Here is an 18,424-nt window from a genome sequence, read left to right on the forward strand (position 1 = left end):
TGCTCTCCTCATGGAATAGATTCCTGTGTTTTCTTGTGGATAAGAGAGATAGTAAAGCATTCCTGATTTTTTTTTTTTTTTAATCTCTGTTCTGAGGAATTCTTTGCAGCTTTAACTTTACGGAGCATATTCAAGCTTTGATTACAAACTGCAGAAAGAGAGGATTTAAGTTTTCAAGCAGGTGCAAATGGATTTTTCTCAATCAGCCTCGTGTTTGGAAGTTGTACCTGCAAGTTTCTATAAAGTGACCTTCCTCCTGTTGCACAAAGTTAACGCTTTACATGCCTTAGGTATAGATTTCTATTGTTTAGTGACTCCCTAAGAATAGTTTAGCGAGTGATACCAGGGGCCAAGGAAACTTGTATTTGTGTTCTGCACCTGTGCAGCTTGGAAGAGAGGAGCATGCAATGTGTCACACCATAGAATTTAAATTATAGGAACCAATTGCTGGCACTCGAGATTCAGAGAACCTATATTTCAGTTACACCACTATGACCCACATGCATTATTCTGCTTCTCAATTAGACGGAGCAGAAATGAATATGCTTACATATAAATTATGCAAGAAAATCACATTATTGACGTCTGATAGAGACATGTATGGTGCATTTGATATAGCTAGATATATATTTTCAACACTATTTGACAAAGTAATACACTAATCTGCTATTTGGATATGATGGGTAAACAACTTGTTCCCTATGTACTCAGTAAGTCTGAGGATTCTTTCTTTTTAATTCTTCTTTTGTATAAATCACTCAACTAAAATAAAGAAACATTAGGCTTATGTGTACATTCTGTTTAACGCAGAGGTTAAAATGTGACTGGCTCTGATGTTTTTCTGCTTATTCATGTAAAAGTGTGTTAATTTGGTGATATCCCTGTCTGCTGTTATTAAAAGAATATATCTAGAAATTATTATCTAGACACGTGTGTTTGTGTAAATGTCTATTTTTTTTCCCTTTTGTCTTCAAATCACTGTTAAATCTGGATTATATGTGAGGACCACTGTTTGCTGGGAAAGCTCTGACATGAGATACCTACAGCGAAGGTAGTGATGTTTAATATCTTTGTTTGGAGTTTTAAGCCTGTTAATCTAGTCGCCCACTTAAAACCAAAGAAGTTTCCCTCACAGCCACTCGAGTGTTTCGATGTTCACCTGCTCACACTTGTCTCAACCAATCTCGTAGACAAGCAGGAATTTCCCTTCAAAGTGTAGTATTGTATACATCAATAAAAACTTTATAACATTCAGATTTGGATTGTGGTCTTTATTTTATTTAGAGGAGACGAGTAAATGTCGCACATTTTGCATATATTGAATGATGGTAGCTTATGTCCTGATCCCTGTGACTCATCCCGTCTGACCAAGGAATCATAAAGTTCAGCTCCCTGTGGGGTTAGGCTGTGGTAAGTTAATAAATACATGAATAAATAAATGAACTTAACTGTAGGTAACAGGTTAGAGAATTATCTCAAGTGCTGTTTGCACATGTTTTGTAATCACAAAATTACAATCTTTCCACAAACGTCTGGTTACTATGCAAATTATTTGGAAACAGGACAAATAATTTTGTACTGTCTTTTTTAAATATATAATTCTCATACATATATGTCATATCATAACAGAATGTAATATATATATCACATGTGTCATATCATAGCAGTGTGTTATATATCATATGTGTCACTATAACACATATGTTATATATGTTTACTATATATATATCCTATCAATGATATAAGTAACATAATGAAGGTTTTATATATATCATATATTACATGTTATTCTATTATATTGTTGTTGTTGTGGGGGTAGCTCTTTGCTAACATACAAAGAAAACTGAAGCAAAAACCACACTTGACAACAAAGTTCACTCAAAATAACGAACAGGAGTCAAAGAGAAGAAGACAATTTTATATAAACGACATTATTTTTGTCGTATATGTTTATGCACAACAGTAAAGGCACATTTGATCTCAGTGTTAATCGATGCTTCAGCTGCTGTGTGTTATAATCACAGTCTTCCTGAAGCTTCTCCCTCGTGTTCGTGGTGTTTTGTGTCAGTTTCAACAGGTGAGGGTTGTGGTGATGTCACGGTGTTTGTCTCCCCCTAGTGGCTCGATCAACACACTGCACTCCACCCGCCATCTTTTCCCATTTCCACAACAATCCCCGCTGCAACCGACACGCAGACAAACACACAACTTCAAAAACTGTAAAATAACGCGTACAATTATTGTGTTTATTTGAGATGTTTAAAATGATCTCAGGTCTGCATATGTAGACACTTGTCACGGTGGCCGAGAGGTTAAGGCGTTGGACTCGAAATCCAATGGGGTTTCCCCGCACAGGTTCGAATCCTGTTCGTGACGATTCACTTTTGTTTTTTTTCCGTTCACTTAAAAAAAATACACCGGAAACAGACACAAGTAAATTCACGTTAAAATTAGAATCAGAATTATTTTATTTCGCCAAATATATTTGAACATATAGGAAATTGCCTTGGTGTGGTTGGTGCACTGTACATAAAACATAAAACAACAATTGGACATAAAACATCAATATTTATACAGTAAGAAAACAATAAGTTACTGATAAAACGCAAAATGTCTGACCACGTTTAATTAATACTTCACCAGCAAAGTAACACGCCATTAATAAATCAATTAACGAGTAATAATCATAATAATAACGCGACGCTGCGCATAGTTTCATCGTCGATACTTAAAATCTCGCGTTCTCTCAAATCTCGCGTTGTTACAAATCCACTCGGTCGAAACCAGTAGAAACCAGTTGAAACCAGCACCTTTATTTCTGTTTTCTATAAAAAAAACTAGAAACTGCTCACACGCACATTGTATTACAAGTGAATAACACAACCGGTAATTGTTGGTTTGTGGTTCTATTGTTTAAAAAACAGGCGAATAGAATCTTCTATATCTGTCCACCCCCCTCCCTCAGGACGATAATGGAACCGGCCGAGTCATTTATAAGCAACCGGCCGCGCTCACTGACGTAGATTTGGGGGCATTCTTAAATCAGGGGTTCAACGTGTGTCACTTTTAAATGGTGGTTTTCCTGCTTTAGTGGTTTCTCCACAAATAACCAGTAAGTCTGACCCTACTGGGACCAGCACAGCTCGATGTGGACGGGACTCACCGGGGTGTCGTGTAAACAAAGCATTTAAGAGCCTAGCCTAGCAGAGCTAACACTGTTAGCATAACAGCAAAACACAAAGGGAACGCGGCGGATTGGGCGTTTTATTATATAATATAAAAGATGTATTATATTATATAATTCATGTGAATGATCGAGTGCTACAGGAGCTCCAGAGAGTTCTCCAGCTGGGGTGCAACAGATCGCCATTTGTCGAAACTCTAATCAAACTCGGGTTATTGCTCGCAGAGTGCTGTTCCAGCTGTTATTAGCACGGTATCCCCCCCTCCGTATCGAGCCGAGCCGTGCCGGGTGAAGGAAGAAGCGGCCCATTATGTTGATAGTGGCGGAAGGAAAGATGCACAGGGAGACTCTTGAAAGAACAAGTAGGTAGCGAGCTAGCTAGCTAGCTGCTAACCCGGGATAGTTCACCTCTCTTCCGCCTGTCACGCTTTCTAAACCGCCTCTGGCTCGGTTGTACCCGACTTAAAGAACCCGGTGGCCCGCGTGTTTATTGACAGTTAACACCAGCGACCCCCAGGAGTTGGGTTAGGGTTAGCATTCGGCTAGCAGGGTGGGTGTTAAAGCTAAGCTAGCAAGCGACCCACAGTGACGACACAGCCAGCTCCTCGCTGCCGACCCACTGACAGGACGGAAGCCCACGTAGGCTACTCCTCAGCCGGACTCCTGATGGCAGCGCCCGCCACCGAGGCCGTGTTTCTGCTGAAGGACGTAAAGCCCGGGTCCAAGAACCTGAACATCGTCTTCATCGTGCTGGAGATAGGTGAGTGGTGGTGCTGCTGGTTCTTGGACTGGTTAATCACCTGGCACTGGTTTCCCATTTACACTTAAACACACTTAAACATGTGGTAGATGGGATCCCAGCACCAGCAGTGGTTCCTGCACTGGTTCATCAACTGGCACTGGTTTCCTATTTACACTTAAACACACTTAAACATGTGTTGGATGGGATCCCAGCACCAGCAGTGGTTCTTGCACTGGTTAATCAACTGGCACTGGTTTCCTATTTACATGTAAACACACTTCAACATGTGTTGGATGGGATCCCAGCACCAGCAGTGGTTCTTGCACTGGTTAATCAACTGGCACTGGTTTCCCATTACATGTAAACACACACACTTCAACATGTGTTATCAATCAATCAAATTGTATTTGTATAGAGCCCATATTCACAAATCACACATTTGTCTCATAGGGCTTTAACATTGTGAGACATCCTCTGTCCTTAGATAGATAGATAGATAGATAGATAGATAGATAGATAGATAGATAGATAGATAGATAGATAGATAGATAGATTACTTTCTTCATCCCCGAAGGGAAAATTAAGTCGTCATAGCAGCCGGTATATTTGAATACAATAAAATACAATACAATAGAATAAAATAAAAAATATTGAGGTGGAAAGAATAAAAACAGAAACACAAGATAAATAGGTAGATAAGGTGCAGTGGCAAGATGATGGTAATAGTACTGATGATATGATGGTAATGTTATTGTTAGACAATATATAAAAATAGTACAGTATATAAAGTATATAATATAACATAATATATATTTATATATATGATAGTAATTATGCCAATATAATAGCAGTATATAGTAATAATGGCAGCAACAGTATATATAATAATAATAGTAAATATAATAATAATAACATGTATAAATATGTGTATATAGACTTATATATACAAAGAATATATAGAGAGTATGATATAATATATGATATATAGTAGAGGTATAAATATAAGTATTTGACTATACAATAGATGATATAATATACTATGAGTGTAAGAATATGTAGACAGAGTGTGCAAAAAGATTATATTACGAAAATATTATTGTATAAAATGATTTACACGTGAACACACTTCAACATGTGTTGGATGGGATCCCATTGAAGGATAACTTCAATCGTAGTCTCTGGTCAGAAACCAGCAAGATCCTGATCCACCATCAAGATCAGATCCACTATAGTCCACTGTCATTGTCTACTGCCGCCAGTTTAGATCCCAGCAGCAGCTTGTGTCCGGTGTCGTGTAACTTGTTGTGGTTCTCTCCATCCAGGACGAGTCACCAAGACGAAGGATGGCCACGAGGTGCGCTCCTGCAAAGTGGCCGACAAGAGCGGGAGCATCGCCATCTCCGTGTGGGACGAGCTGGGCAGCCTCATCCAGGCCGGAGACATCATCAAGCTCACCAGAGGGTACACACTGGTTTACTGCACTTACTACCAGTTTGAGACCAGTTCCCTTCACTGGCTCCCGGTCACTTTAGAGAATTCACTCAGTGACAGATGGACTCGTCTGATCTTTCTGTTTATATCTTTAAACTTGAGACAACAGAAGAAAAGTTTTTACGTCTTCAAGTTTTGCTGATTCTGTGGAAACACTCATAATCCTGTTATAGACAGATCTGTTGAAAAGGGCATTCAAGTGTCTATATGCACACACACACTGTAGTTGTGTAGCACTGGAGAGGTCGTTATACATCTGAGCCCCTTGGTTTTATTAAATGTAGGATAAGTAACCTTTTGTTTGCATGAGTTTTAACATTTGATTTCTGTCTCAGCTATGCATCCATATGGAAAGGATGCCTCACTTTATACACTGGAAGAGGAGGAGATCTGCAGAAGATTGGAGAGTGAGTAGCTCGCACACACTTTTTCTTACGCTTCAAATTCTGGTTGACACAAGTCTCCTGATGTAGAGGATTATACAAGACTCTTTAAGTTTTAACTGAAACAGTCTGATAACAGAACTAGTGTCTCTGGCTTTGAGTCACACTCATCAGCCTCTTGCAGAGAAAACTAGTCTTGTTGTTTTCCGTTTCTGTAAGAGTTCAAATCAGTTTTTTAATGTATTATCTGTTTATTCAACTTATTTAAGCCGTCTACAAACTTAAAAACCACACAACGATCATGATTAATCTTTGGAATGTTGTTGTTCTGTCCCCCCAGGTTCTGTATGGTGTATTCAGAAGTGCCCAACTTCAGTGAACCAAACCCAGACCTGCAATCCCAAACAAACCAGAACAAGTCTGTGAGTAGATTTGCACCCACAACTTGCATCACATCACCACAATACTTTCATCAGAGTATCCACAGAAACCTCTGATGGCCTATATTAATACTTTAGCCTCTTCTGTAGAAGGTGTAATAAACTAACTCTCTTCCATCACTGTAACAGGGTAAACCCGACCAGAACCAAAGGGGGAACTCTCCGCCCAATCAGAATTCAGGTACAGCTGCCCAGCCAGGTCAGAACGTCTGTCCTTATTATAGAAATAACCACGGCACGGCACCAGGAAACCTCAGAGTCCTTAGATCTGACTTTAGAGTTTAGATTTCAGTTCTGCAAAAAGATGTATGTAAAGTTTTCACAGCTTTTGTGTGTACATGAGGGATGTCACGATACCAGAAAGTTAGAAGTTAGTCCCGCTGCCAAGAACTTTCCATGATTCCCAATTCAATATCACGACAAAAAACTTAACAACAAATCCCATTTACTTCAATGTGCACTCCTTTTTATACGAACATACAAATAAAAAACAGTGGCTATGTACAAGTAATAAACACTTTTTTAAAATTTATTATTTACGTTATAAAACAGAACGACGGCATGACTGAAAGGAAACACACATGTACAAACACACCTACACACAAGCAAGTCTGTTCCTTTCTGTCGCTGTTCACACATTTATTTAGTTACTGATCGACTTGGGACAGAAGTATCGGTTCTCGTGACATCCCTAGTGTACATGCGTAAAGCATTTTAATCTGAGGTGCCACAATAAGCATTTTTATATCAGATTTATAGCCTTGCCTTAGTGTTGAGTGCTGCTTATAACACACACACATTTCTAAAAGTATTACACAATACCAGGAAACTGGTATTGAACCTTTTTAAAGATGTCTCTTCATGTGTCAGTACTCACTCGTGTGTCTGACCCCACAGGTAATGGTGCCATGACACCGTACACCCCCACCAACAGCAACCCGCCATCCGGTCCCCCCCGTGACCCCACGTATGGAAACTCCGGGCGACCCAACGGTCGGTCGCCCGGCAACGGAGCACCAACCTCTTCGGTGTCTGGACCCCCCACGGCCCCAAAGTCCTCAGTTACCATTAGCAACGGCAGGGACCCGCGCCGTGCCAAAAGATGAGATTGAGGTGTGGCTGACTCGAGTGGGCGTAATCATGTTGAGGGGGTGGAACAAATGGATGTCCTTATTCCCCCCCCCCCCCATGCCCCCATTATAACTCTGAACCTTCCCGATCACAGCCTAGAGTGACTCTCAGACAGAACCAGTTAAATTGGGGACTATTTGCATTATTGTTCAACAGGCCAACAAAGTCAAATCGTGATCCACCACTCGATGCAGGAGCAGGAAGTGTTCGGTCGACCTTCTCAGTCGGCCGCCTCGTCCTCTTAAATCACTGCAAACTGCCAGTTCTGTGCCAGTGTAACCCCCCCCCACCCCCCAAACACACACACACACACGCTGTCCTATAACCCTTCCTCCTTCGAACGACACACCCTACTTGAACACTCGATGCACTTTCTTCTCTTAATTTATGTCGGGGACAAACTTGGCTGTCATTTAGTTCAGGAAATCCGTTTCTGCTTTTTTCTTTTTCATTTTGTGGGAAAAGGCCTTAAAGTTAGTGAGTGAGTTCTCGGACTGAATGAACAAGGGTCTTTCCCTCTCGTAGCCAAACTGCATCCCAAGTGACTCTGTGGAAAGGACAGGTGTTAGTTATGAACTTTTAAACTGATTTCTTTTGTTTTTATTTCATCCTTAAGACATGTTTTCCTTGTTTGCCATCAGTTGTACTCATCCAGGTGGGACCACGTTAGAAACTGGCACAATGGTTCACCCAAATAAATTTTACAGTAATTTTGCTGCCACATTTGCTTTTCTGTAGTCTGTTTTGACGATACCACACTTATATTTATTTTTAGAATACCGATATAAACGTGTCATCATGTTTTGACGCTGACTTGTATTGTAATTTGCAGTTTTGCCACAAGTATCACCAGCACCACAGTCAAGCCCCTGACACATGAACCTTCTATAAGGGTTGAATAAGCACTCCAGTTCACTTGCATAAATGTAAAAGTGGCTTCCCATCCAACTTCAAGTGTCCTAATACTGCAGCACCATCTAGTGGTTGGAGAAATAAACTTCATATGTTACGGCAGGTGCTCCAAAATGAGTTTGAACCATTTTTCTTTCTACGACTTCCTTTCTCACAGTACGATGAAGACTCGTACGCTTTCTGAAACTGAAAGCCTCTGCATTAAGATTTCCATTTTGAAGCAATGGGTTGCATTGTACAGAGCCCTGTCTCCTCACATCCTGTTGCACCAAGCACCTAAACACAGTGACCCCGGTGTGGTCATGTTCCCCGATTTCACATTTAATGCCCTTGCTCGTTCTTCCTCTTCAGTGTGTACTTGGTGTATTCCAAGAAACAAGACACTTTGTTCTGTGGGTGTGAGAGGGAATACATGCATTTAAGTATAAGGGAGATTTGAGGGAAGAAAAGAAACAAAACTTTCTGTTATATAAGTGTGAAACTGAATTAGGGCTATGACTTTATTTAATTTTTTTCATCTCAATCTCTCATGAACCATGTTTGGATGTGGTGTTCAACCCGCTCATTAATTTTCTCCCTAGTCCCACACCCCTCAGAACCATATGTTCAAATCATGTCAGTGGGCTTCCGCTGCCCCTCATGATGACAGACCTGCAGTGACTTGTGACAAGTGGGAATTGAAACACAGGAGAGTCGTGGCAGGAAATGTGATGCTTGTCGCTCATGTGTCAAAACACATGGGTGTCATGAGCCGGGGAACTTCCTCTCGTGGAAGCGTTGGTCAATGAAATGTGTCAAATCATGTGGTTTTGCGGTGTTTTACATTCACAACATGTTGACGCAGGTCCAGTTTCTCCCTGTTGACCCCATCAACAACCTGCGTGGGCTGTGTTCTCTAGAACAAGCAACGCATCTAATATTGCAAAAGTTCTGGGGGAGAATTTTGTACGTGGTAGCTTTTTCTATAAATCTAAAGTGAACGACAACAAGCATCACACAGACGTTAACATTTCTATTATATTCTTCACTGCATCTCTTGAATATCTGCGGATTATTGGTCCGCTGTCTATTTTAAAATCCATGAACGATTTGGTTTCTCTTTCGATTCTACGTGAGGTGGGGGGGCGGGGGGGGGGCAGCTCATCTCATGATACCGATGACTCAGACGATGTTGTGGCTCGAGAATTTTTAAAAGGGGAAGCAGTGTGTTTCAGGAATAACCAAACTGGTGGTGATTGGCATAGTAGTCGGCACAGATGACAAGGCCGTGATACAAGTAGAAAGTGAATAAAAAACAAATAGAAACGGTTAAGATTAAATATGATTAAGGACAGAGATGAATAAAGAAGGTTAAATATAAAATATGAACTAAGCTAAAATAAAGCAACATGGCTGCAGCCCAGAACAAGTGCTGAATATAATGTGTGACAAATGCAATCAATGTTAACAATTTGAAAATCTTTATCTGACACAAATAACTGTTTAAAGAACAAAGCATCTACAGAAATATGATGTGTGGAGATTCCAGCTATACCTTAAAGATTTGTAATAATTTCTTAACATTTATCATGTCTTTTTTTCCTCTTTTTGAAATTTTCAGCAAAATCTAAATGAGCATGTGAGTCGGGAGGAGATGAGCCCCCGGTCAGAGTGATGGGAGGAGTGTAGAGAAACACAAGTGTTGTTTCCCTGTCTCCTTGTGACACAAGTTGCTTCCTCCAGTAGAGAAGACACAACCATGGCTGGTGAGTGTTTTTCATCCTTACAATAATAACTTATAATAATTGATTGATTTATTTAATACAGTTTGATTAGTTCTTAATGCCTCACTGGTTGATGTTGCAAACAACTGGTCAAAGGGATTTTTACTGTTCAACATCCTCATTGAAATATTGTGTGAATATTCTTTTTTGATGCATTTTAGTTTTGAAAAGAGTAAAAGAGGGTTGTGATAAAGCAGTAATGTAAAATCATTGTTTTTCGAATGTAGAAAATATGATTGGTTATACATTGTGAAGTGAGGATTTTTTATTAATGGTTTGTGTAACAGGTTTATGACCATTTAATGTGCTAGTGATGTGCCTGTTGTAAATATGACTGTTCTCTTGTCCTGTGTTAATGCTCCATGAGATACTTCAGAATTATTCCTTGTCATAAGTGAGTCCTCCTCAAACACTTTTACAATAAACTGTCACTTTTTATTGTTTATGAGCCGGACATCGTGTGCAGAGCTTTTTAAAAACTGTCTTTGGTGCAGAGGGAAGTTACAAAACTGTGTTTAGATAGATAGATAGATAGATAGATAGATAGATAGATAGATAGATAGATAGATAGATAGATAGATAGATAGATAGATTACTTTATTCATCCCCGAAGGGAAATTAAGTCGTCATAGAAGCTGGTATATTTGAATACAATAAAATACAATACAATAGAATAAAATAAAAAATATTGGAGGTAGAAAGAATAAAAAACAGAAGCACAAGATAAAATAAAATAGGTAGAGAAGGTGCAGTGGCAAGATGATGGTAATAGTACTGATGATATGATGGTAATGTTATTGTTAGACAGTATATAAAAATAGTACCGTATATATAGTATAGTAATTATACCAATATAATAGCAGTATATAGTAATAATGGCAGCAACAGTATATATAATAATAATAGTAATATAATAATAATAATTATAACATGTACACATGTATAAATATGTGTATATAGACTTATGTATACAAAGAATATACAGAGAGTATGATATAATATATGATATATAGTAGAGGTATGAATATAAGTATTTGACTATACAATAGGTAATATAATATACTATGAGTGTAAGAATATGTAGACAGAGTGTGCAAAAAACAATATTATTGTATAAAATGATATATAATATCAATATGGTTTATATGAACACATATCACATATGATGTGAAGTAAGTGTATATGGAGCGGAGTGTTGTACAGGGTACACAGTACCTGGTTTATCTACACTGCTGTTTCATGGAGGAACGTTGGATATGAATCATTGCAGCAACAGAACTGACGTCGTGCTTTTACATTGAGGAGAACTGGCTAAAGAGGAAGTGATTGTGTGCATGTCGTTGCTGTGATGTAGATCAGCACCTGCAGATTCCTGTGAGTGTCAAAAATCATCTGAAGACATAGAAGAAGACATGTCCAACTGTCCACAGACTGAAAGCACACTGCCTGACTCCCTCACCGCTGGTCTTTTTTTGATCCGTGTTGAACACATCAAATGTCCAACAATCACACCAGACTTGGTTCAACACTTTCCTGGGCCACTAATAACACACATAACGCCACTTGTGAAGTCAATAAGGTGAAGCGATCATGAGATATGTTTTCCACAGACAGACGGACAGATGTTTTGTGGTTTGAGGTAGAAGTGATTTGCTGGCTGTAACATTTTTAAATTAAGGTTTATGTAGCAGGGTAACGATCATTTCATATATATCTAACATTCAGTCTTGGTTTTTCTCCTCAGATCCAAACACATCATCATCTTTTTTTTTGGATGACTTTGGCTTCATCTACGACCAACTCAACTTCACCTACAATGACTCTGAGGTCTTCATATTAGACCAGGAGACGCAGCCCTGCAACTCCTTCTCCCCCTCGGACGCAGTCATGGTTGGAGTCGGCGTGTTCTACATCCTGGTCTTCCTGCTGGCCATCCCTGGAAACCTGGTGGTGGGGCTGGTGATTGGCCTCAGCAACAAGGCGCTGCCGCCCTCTGACCTCTACCTCCTCCACCTGGCCGTCGCCGACCTCCTGCTCGCCATCACACTCCCGTTCTGGGCCGTCTCCGTCACCTGGGGCTGGGTGTTCGGAGACGCCATGTGCAAGATCATCACCATCCTCCAAGAGCTGAGCTTCTACACCAGCATCCTCTTCCTGACGTGCATCAGCATGGACCGCTACATGGTGATAGTGCGCGCCATGGATGCTCGCCGGGCGAACCGACAGCTGGTCAGCTGGGGGGTGTGTGGAGCCGTCTGGGCGGTCGGAGCGTGTCTGTCCATGCCGGGCCTCCTCAGTACTTCTATCTCCTCAGTAAACTCCAGTCGGATGTCGTGCACTGAACATTACGAAACCAACATCGCCGACGAGTGGCGGCTGGCCACCAGGATGCTCCGCCACACTCTGGGTTTTGTCGTCCCGCTGGCCATCATGCTGCCCTGCTATGGCGTCACCATCCGGCGCCTCCTTCACGTCCGGGGGGGCTTCCAGCGCCAGCGAGCCATGAGAATGATCGTGGTCGTGGTGGTGGCCTTCCTGCTCTGCTGGGCGCCGTACCACGTTGCGGTGATGGCAGATACGTTTTTCAGGGCTAAGATAGTTCCCTACCGCTGCCCAGCGAGGATGGCGGTGGATCAGGCCATGTTCACCACCCAGAGTCTCGGGCTGCTCCACAGCTGCGTCAACCCGCTGCTGTACGCCTTCGTGGGAGAGAAGTTCCGGAGGAGGCTGCTGCAGCTCATGAGGAAGGCCGGCGTCCTGGAGAGAGCATCGGTGTCGAGGGCCAGCAGGTCGTCCATGTCCTCAGAAATCACATCCACCGTCATGTGACAACTTTCAACCATTCAGACCATTTACTGCAGGGATTCACCTATTGGACAAGAAAGGGCCGGTTGTCATTATTATCTGCAAAGTACCTTGAGCGCTTCATTGAAATGTCTAAATACCTTTTCATACTATGATCTATTCTTTTCTGTGTTATTTAACCAGGTTTAAGCCGCAAACATTTGTTGGTGGTAAACCATTTTAGTCCCATCAGTGAACCTTTGCACTGAGGAAATGGGGGGAAACTTGTTTGACGAGTTTACATTTCAACATGATGATACTTACATGTCACAACTCTTGTAGAGAAGCAGCAGAAGACAGAAGTGGACAGTTCAGAGGTCACAGCTCAGCGCAGCGTGAGTTATCAAGTTTACAAACCGACGTGACCATCCTTTGAAAAAGCATTTTAAGAAAATCTGAAAGAGGGAAAAAGTTATATTATTAGAGTAGAGTTTTAATGAGCTCGCAGGAGTTCCATTACTTCTGCCTTCTGGATCCTAAATGGCTGATGACTGTCGACCACATTTCCTCCTTCACAAAAGTGACAATATCTGTGTGGTTCTTTCCTCAGAATAGACTCTTGCACATTCCTTCTCTAAACTTGTGACAATGTGATGCTCATGTGACCAAATATGTATTAAGTAATATGTATTTTTGTTTTTTGTGAAACTTAGAGTTTAACTTAACAGAACGATCCACATTCTTCATTTTATCGCAGGCGACAAACTGATCTGATGATATTTACAAATGGCATGAAAGTACGACTTTAGTCTCGTGAAAATCTCATAATGTTACGACTTTGTTCTCGAAATTTCGTTTTTCCTCCCTTCAAGTGGCCGTGCTACTCCATCGTGACGTTGGAACTATCTTGTACAGAACTGTATAGTCTCATATACTTTTTTATAGTCAGCTATAGATTTTTATTGAACTGTTTGAGTTTTTTGTATAAGCCGAATACAGCAGGTTGTTATTCAAATGTGTTTATCAATAAAGTGTCATACAATTATGAACAGTGCTCTCTGTGTATTATTAACATCTGATATTTCTTAGGGTTAGGGTTAGATTGATAGATAAAGCTAACGTACTGTATACAGTTTATATATATTTCAGTTGGAAAAGAAAATTCGTTAATAACCAGTCTAGACAGTATGACGTTTATACTTGTAGTTAATAGAGCATAATGCATATTCTCTGCTAATCCTACAGCTACTAATGTTACCCCTGCTGACAGGTGTCTGTGTTATTTAGCCTGACCTCTGATATAAATGGGGTTGATATAATAATAGAAAAGCTGTCCACATAATGGAGTTCAGCTCATCAGCAGCATAACCCACATCCTCCAGAATGATCAGCGTGATGAAGATACACGAAGCAGCGTCACACGGCTGAGAGAAGGTCGGAGTCATCGAATCTCAAAGTGTCATGGATGCTGTTCATGTGTTAATGCCAGTGTTTGAACAGGGCTCTAGTCTAATGCTCTGGCCACACTAATGAACCACAGAGATTTTAATTACCGCTTTCTAAAATGCGGACTTTCAAAAAACTCCTCTTTCTGTGTGTGCATGAGTACATGAAACATGGAGCATTTGTTTTTTGCACATATCAACTGGCTGTAGACTTGTTTCTCTGCTCGGTCTAATTACAAGTTTGAGGCCAAATTTGGCACAACTACATTTACAAAGGCTCAATTTGTTCAATTTATAAAAAGAATAAAGAAATGATGAGCTAAAGTTGTTCTGGTTTTTTAAGTCACTACCAGCAAAGGAGCGATGATGTGGGGTATATCGCCACCTACTGGCCTGGTGTGTTTGTAGTCACTTTTATGTTCTCATCTGTAGATGTAGAGGTAAACAAAGGTTGTGGTTGCCAAGATTTTAAAAAAGTGATTTAGACAAAGCCTTAGTTCTTTGTACCCACACAAAGCCAACTGGGTGTGTGTAGCAAAATGCTAATGCTCAAGTGTGTGTGTGTGTGTGTGTATCTATATCTTTATGAGGACCATTGAGTGTGGACCTACATAGTGAGGACACTTTAAAAAACCTGTGGACCAGACAAAATGTCCAAAGAGCTGTTTGGGGGTTAAGACTTGCTTTAATGGTTATGGTTAAAGTCAGGTTCAGGTTCGGGTTAGGATAGGGGACCAGAGTGTGTTTCATTTGAAATAGTTAGGGCTAGGGTTAGGGTTAGGAAACGCATTCTGTCAGTGAGTGTCCAAAACCATTTTTCAACAACCTAGAACTCTCCGGAGCCTCCAGGTGAGGGGGGGGGGGCAGCAGGCGGACTCAGGACGTAACACAGCAAAATCCACTGAAGAGATCCTAGAAATCCATCGTATCCATTTACCACCTCAATTTGAAAAATATTTCAATGACGCCACAGTTTCCAGGTCGTGACATTTTACGAGACATGACCACCTCAACACAATTGGGAGGCCAACTACTGTCTGTCCCATCATGGCCAACCCCCCGACCCACCCACCCACCAGCTCCACCTCTCATTTCACATGGTCTACTGACCTCAGGTTGGCTAAAAATGACAAGGGGGGCGGGAGCCTTGCGGTGAGTGGGCAGACAGATCGCCACGCAGCTGTCACTGTAAGGACTCGCTGGGCTGTGCCTGTCATTTCCCTGGCAGAGGTAGGGGGGGGGAGATCATGAGTGGGGAGGCTTAGCTCCTGGGACATAGAGGAGGAGGAGGAGGGGGGGGTTACTGTGCAACTTGCCGGACAGGACCTGATGCCTGCAGTCAATCAGAAGCCAACAAATCAGAAGCCAACTGGGAATAAACTCACTCGAGTCGTCGTGCAGAGAAGCAGCTCAGCACTGGGAGAAGGTTGGAGGAGGCCGAGCAGCCAGAGAACATCAGCAAAAGGAAATCGCTGGGCCGTCACTTCCAAGAGACCAGGCCAGGGAGCTGTTAAGGCAACATGATCTCGTAGGTCTTGCCCTAAAAATACCTCTGCACAGGAGAGCAGCAGCTTCCTCTATCAACTTAATCAGCCGGCGATCAACAGTTTCTTCTTCTTCTTCTTTCGACAGAAGCCGAGGTCAGAGACCAGCAGGTTGAGAAGATATGCTTCTGGAAATTCTGTTTAGGTTTTTATCTACCAATAGAAATGTTGCTAATCTTCTATATTTTTAAATGTGAGAACTATGCTTACTGTAATGTATACGTGAAGAGCGTTCACTCACAGCCACCGAGGCCCTGACTGACCTTTGGTTTGGAATATTACAAGAAGTGCCTTGTCAGTGTTATATTCACACGATCGAGCAAAGGACCGTTACAGAATCCATTGGTCTGCTGAACCAGTTCAACCATGAGGAAAGCAGAGGTGCAAATGACCCTGAAAAAGGGGTCCGATGAGGCGGAGGCACCCCGAAGCCCCCTCATCCCCCCGAAACGCTCCAGAGCCAGCCCGGAGAAGGTGGTCTCAGATCCCCGGGGACCTGGGCACCCGGTCCCGACTCCACCGGCTTTTGTGCGCAAAATGAGGAACGCTGCCGTGGGGACGGGCTGTGACATCCGTCTAAAGGTGACGGTGGCGGGCGACCCCCAGCCCTGCCTGTACTGGTACCACAACGAGAACCTCCTGAACATGGAGAACCAGGAGTACGGAGGCCTCTGGATTAGGGATTGCAAACCGAGCGATGCCGGCCTCTACACCTGCATCGCCAACAATCACCTGGGAGAGATTCGGAGCAGCGCTGTGCTTGCTGTGTTGGATCTGGGAGAAGGTAACATCACCTCTTACCTTCAGGTGTATTAGCATTTGGACTAGTTCTCTAATAGAGAGGATTCAGTTTCTTTCTAGGTTGATTCTGAAGCTTTCCTTGTGGGGTCTATATCAAATAGTATTAGGATCAACTAAAGACATTTAACATTATACTCACACACTATACTATCTCCACTCAGGGGCCCCATCCTTCAGGAGCTGCAACCAAAAACTGTCTACGTCACAGTGGAGCAACTAGCATGTCCTGTCTCGAAGGCTTCCTCAACTGCGACCGACAAATCTGTTCTTTCAGCCCCGCGATAACAAAGGCTCCTATAATCCTATAGTCTGATTTTCTAGAAAATGATGATCCTGATCCATGTTGTTGGACAATTAAAAGTTATATTCTATTCTTTTCCATTCTATACAATATCTCAGTTAGGATATGAGCTATTGAATCTGCAGTAGATGCTATTTGGATGTTAAAACATTTTTCATTTATATTAGAAAAATGTGGCAGCAAGTCATAACTTAAATACTCAAATTACATAAAACATATGTACTTACTTTGTATTCATGTGAGGGTGCTTCTAGTGGACATAAAATAAAACAGCTGAATTATACAGGGCCTAGAATACACACTATCAAATAATCAAGCCTATATATTTTCATAGTAAAAAAATGGTAAGATAGAACATCTAGCTCAAAGATTCTTATTCACAACAGGATGCCATTCCTGCAGTGCCTGATGAGAAAGTCTGTTAAAATCTTAATGTTTTGTGTGTGTTATGTTGTGTTATGTTGTTTTAGCTGTTGGAGAGTAGCAGTTGTCGAGGAAGTTAGATTCCCACCAGGCATGCAGGCTCACAAGAAATGAATCACGGTTCAAACAGCACTCGACAGACTCGAATCAGACTCAGAGACGTTCGACAGTCAGATTCCTCAACGTCTCGCCGAGGCTCCTCAGAAGGCCAGGGTCCGGCCACCTGGTGGTCTCCAGCATCTGATCTAAAACCAGTTCACCTCAGGCAATCTGAAGGATGATATTACACAAATACACCCTTCATATATATATATATATATCTGCCTTGGCACGTTGTTATTGTTCTGCAGTGCTCAGTGCGAGTGTGTAGAGTGGGAACTTACTCACACTTCCATTTGGAACTGAGTTTTCCTGCTGAGTGGACAGTGATAGGCCTTTGCATGCAGGGAGATGTCAGGACTCATCAGCGCCGGCCACAGGTCTATCGCTTCAACCGAAGTGAAGCTCTGGCAAGCCGAAGCCTTGTCTGATGCTGCGTCAAATAGAAGTTGGCGGGGACATAACAATGCCGGTCGGTTTGAAGCCGCGGCCGGATGGTTTGTGCGAGCGTGGGACAGAAATAAACGAGAAATAAAATAGAGAGAAGTGACGTGACTGGACGACGTGATGATGCAGATTCTTTTCTCGTGTTAGTGTGGGCAGCAAGAATATCTGCTTCCCTGTGTGTGTGTGTGGGACACTTGGACAAAGTTCAGATCAAACATAGACGAAGGCTGTGTCCAAGCATCTTCCCCCGACTTCTGGTTTGAGAAAAGCTCATTGGCAAAAAAAAGAACCTATAAGACACTCATCGGCGCATTTTCTTTGCAATGGTAATTACATAATTGTCGCAGGATTGAAAGAAACAAGGTGGAAAATCCCATAATACATTTTGAATGTTTATTTCACATTTAGTATTAATACTGTTAGGTAAAAAGCTTGTTGAATAACAAACATAGTTGCTGCCTTTTGTGCTGTGATGTGCTGCTCTGCTCTTATTACATATTTTATCGTTTTATGAAATATAAACTTGTCTGTCTT

General features: G+C 41.7%; 3 protein-coding genes and 1 non-coding gene across 4 annotated transcripts in view; all 4 read left to right on the plus strand.

Annotated features, from left to right (window-relative positions):
• The first annotated feature begins 2,294 nt into the window (after positions 1-2,294).
• Positions 2,295-2,376, plus strand: trnas-cga (transfer RNA serine (anticodon CGA)). Its single transcript has one exon. It is a non-coding gene; the product is annotated as a tRNA-Ser (tRNA).
• Positions 2,377-3,035: 659 nt separating this feature from the next.
• nabp1a (nucleic acid binding protein 1a) lies at positions 3,036-8,092 on the plus strand. Its single transcript, XM_061088329.1, has 6 exons — positions 3,036-3,944; positions 5,249-5,387; positions 5,753-5,824; positions 6,141-6,222; positions 6,370-6,421; positions 7,138-8,092. The coding sequence occupies exons 1-6, from the start codon at positions 3,851-3,853 to the stop codon at positions 7,344-7,346; spliced, it is 648 nt and encodes a 215-aa protein (XP_060944312.1). The 5' UTR covers positions 3,036-3,850; the 3' UTR covers positions 7,347-8,092.
• Positions 8,093-9,891: 1,799 nt separating this feature from the next.
• On the plus strand, positions 9,892-13,857 carry LOC133021710 (C-X-C chemokine receptor type 2-like). The gene is made up of 2 exons (XM_061088673.1): positions 9,892-10,028; positions 11,791-13,857. Exons 1-2 carry the CDS (start codon positions 10,022-10,024, stop codon positions 12,873-12,875), a joined length of 1,092 nt encoding a protein of 363 aa, XP_060944656.1. The 5' UTR covers positions 9,892-10,021; the 3' UTR covers positions 12,876-13,857.
• A 2,328-nt stretch (positions 13,858-16,185) lies between these two features.
• The window catches only part of spegb (striated muscle enriched protein kinase b), a 29,666-nt gene continuing 27,427 nt past the window's right edge, over positions 16,186-18,424 (plus strand). The window contains exon 1 of the mRNA XM_061088917.1: positions 16,186-16,603. Within this exon, the coding sequence (XP_060944900.1) occupies positions 16,186-16,603 (418 nt within the window). The remainder of the gene's footprint in view (positions 16,604-18,424) is intronic.

This window comes from Limanda limanda, chromosome 16 (assembly GCF_963576545.1).
Source record: "Limanda limanda chromosome 16, fLimLim1.1, whole genome shotgun sequence".
NCBI lineage: Eukaryota > Metazoa > Chordata > Actinopteri > Pleuronectiformes > Pleuronectidae > Limanda > Limanda limanda.

Excerpts from the sequence above, each read along its gene's own strand:
- nabp1a (XM_061088329.1), top strand. The coding sequence starts at position 3,851 with ATGGCAGCGCCCGCCACCGAGGCCGTGTTTCTGCTGAAGGACGTAAAG. Across the intron at positions 3,945-5,248 it reads CTTCATCGTGCTGGAGATAG|GACGAGTCACCAAGACGAAG; the intron begins GTGAGTGGTGGT and ends CTCTCCATCCAG. Across the intron at positions 5,825-6,140 it reads GATCTGCAGAAGATTGGAGA|GTTCTGTATGGTGTATTCAG; the intron begins GTGAGTAGCTCG and ends CTGTCCCCCCAG.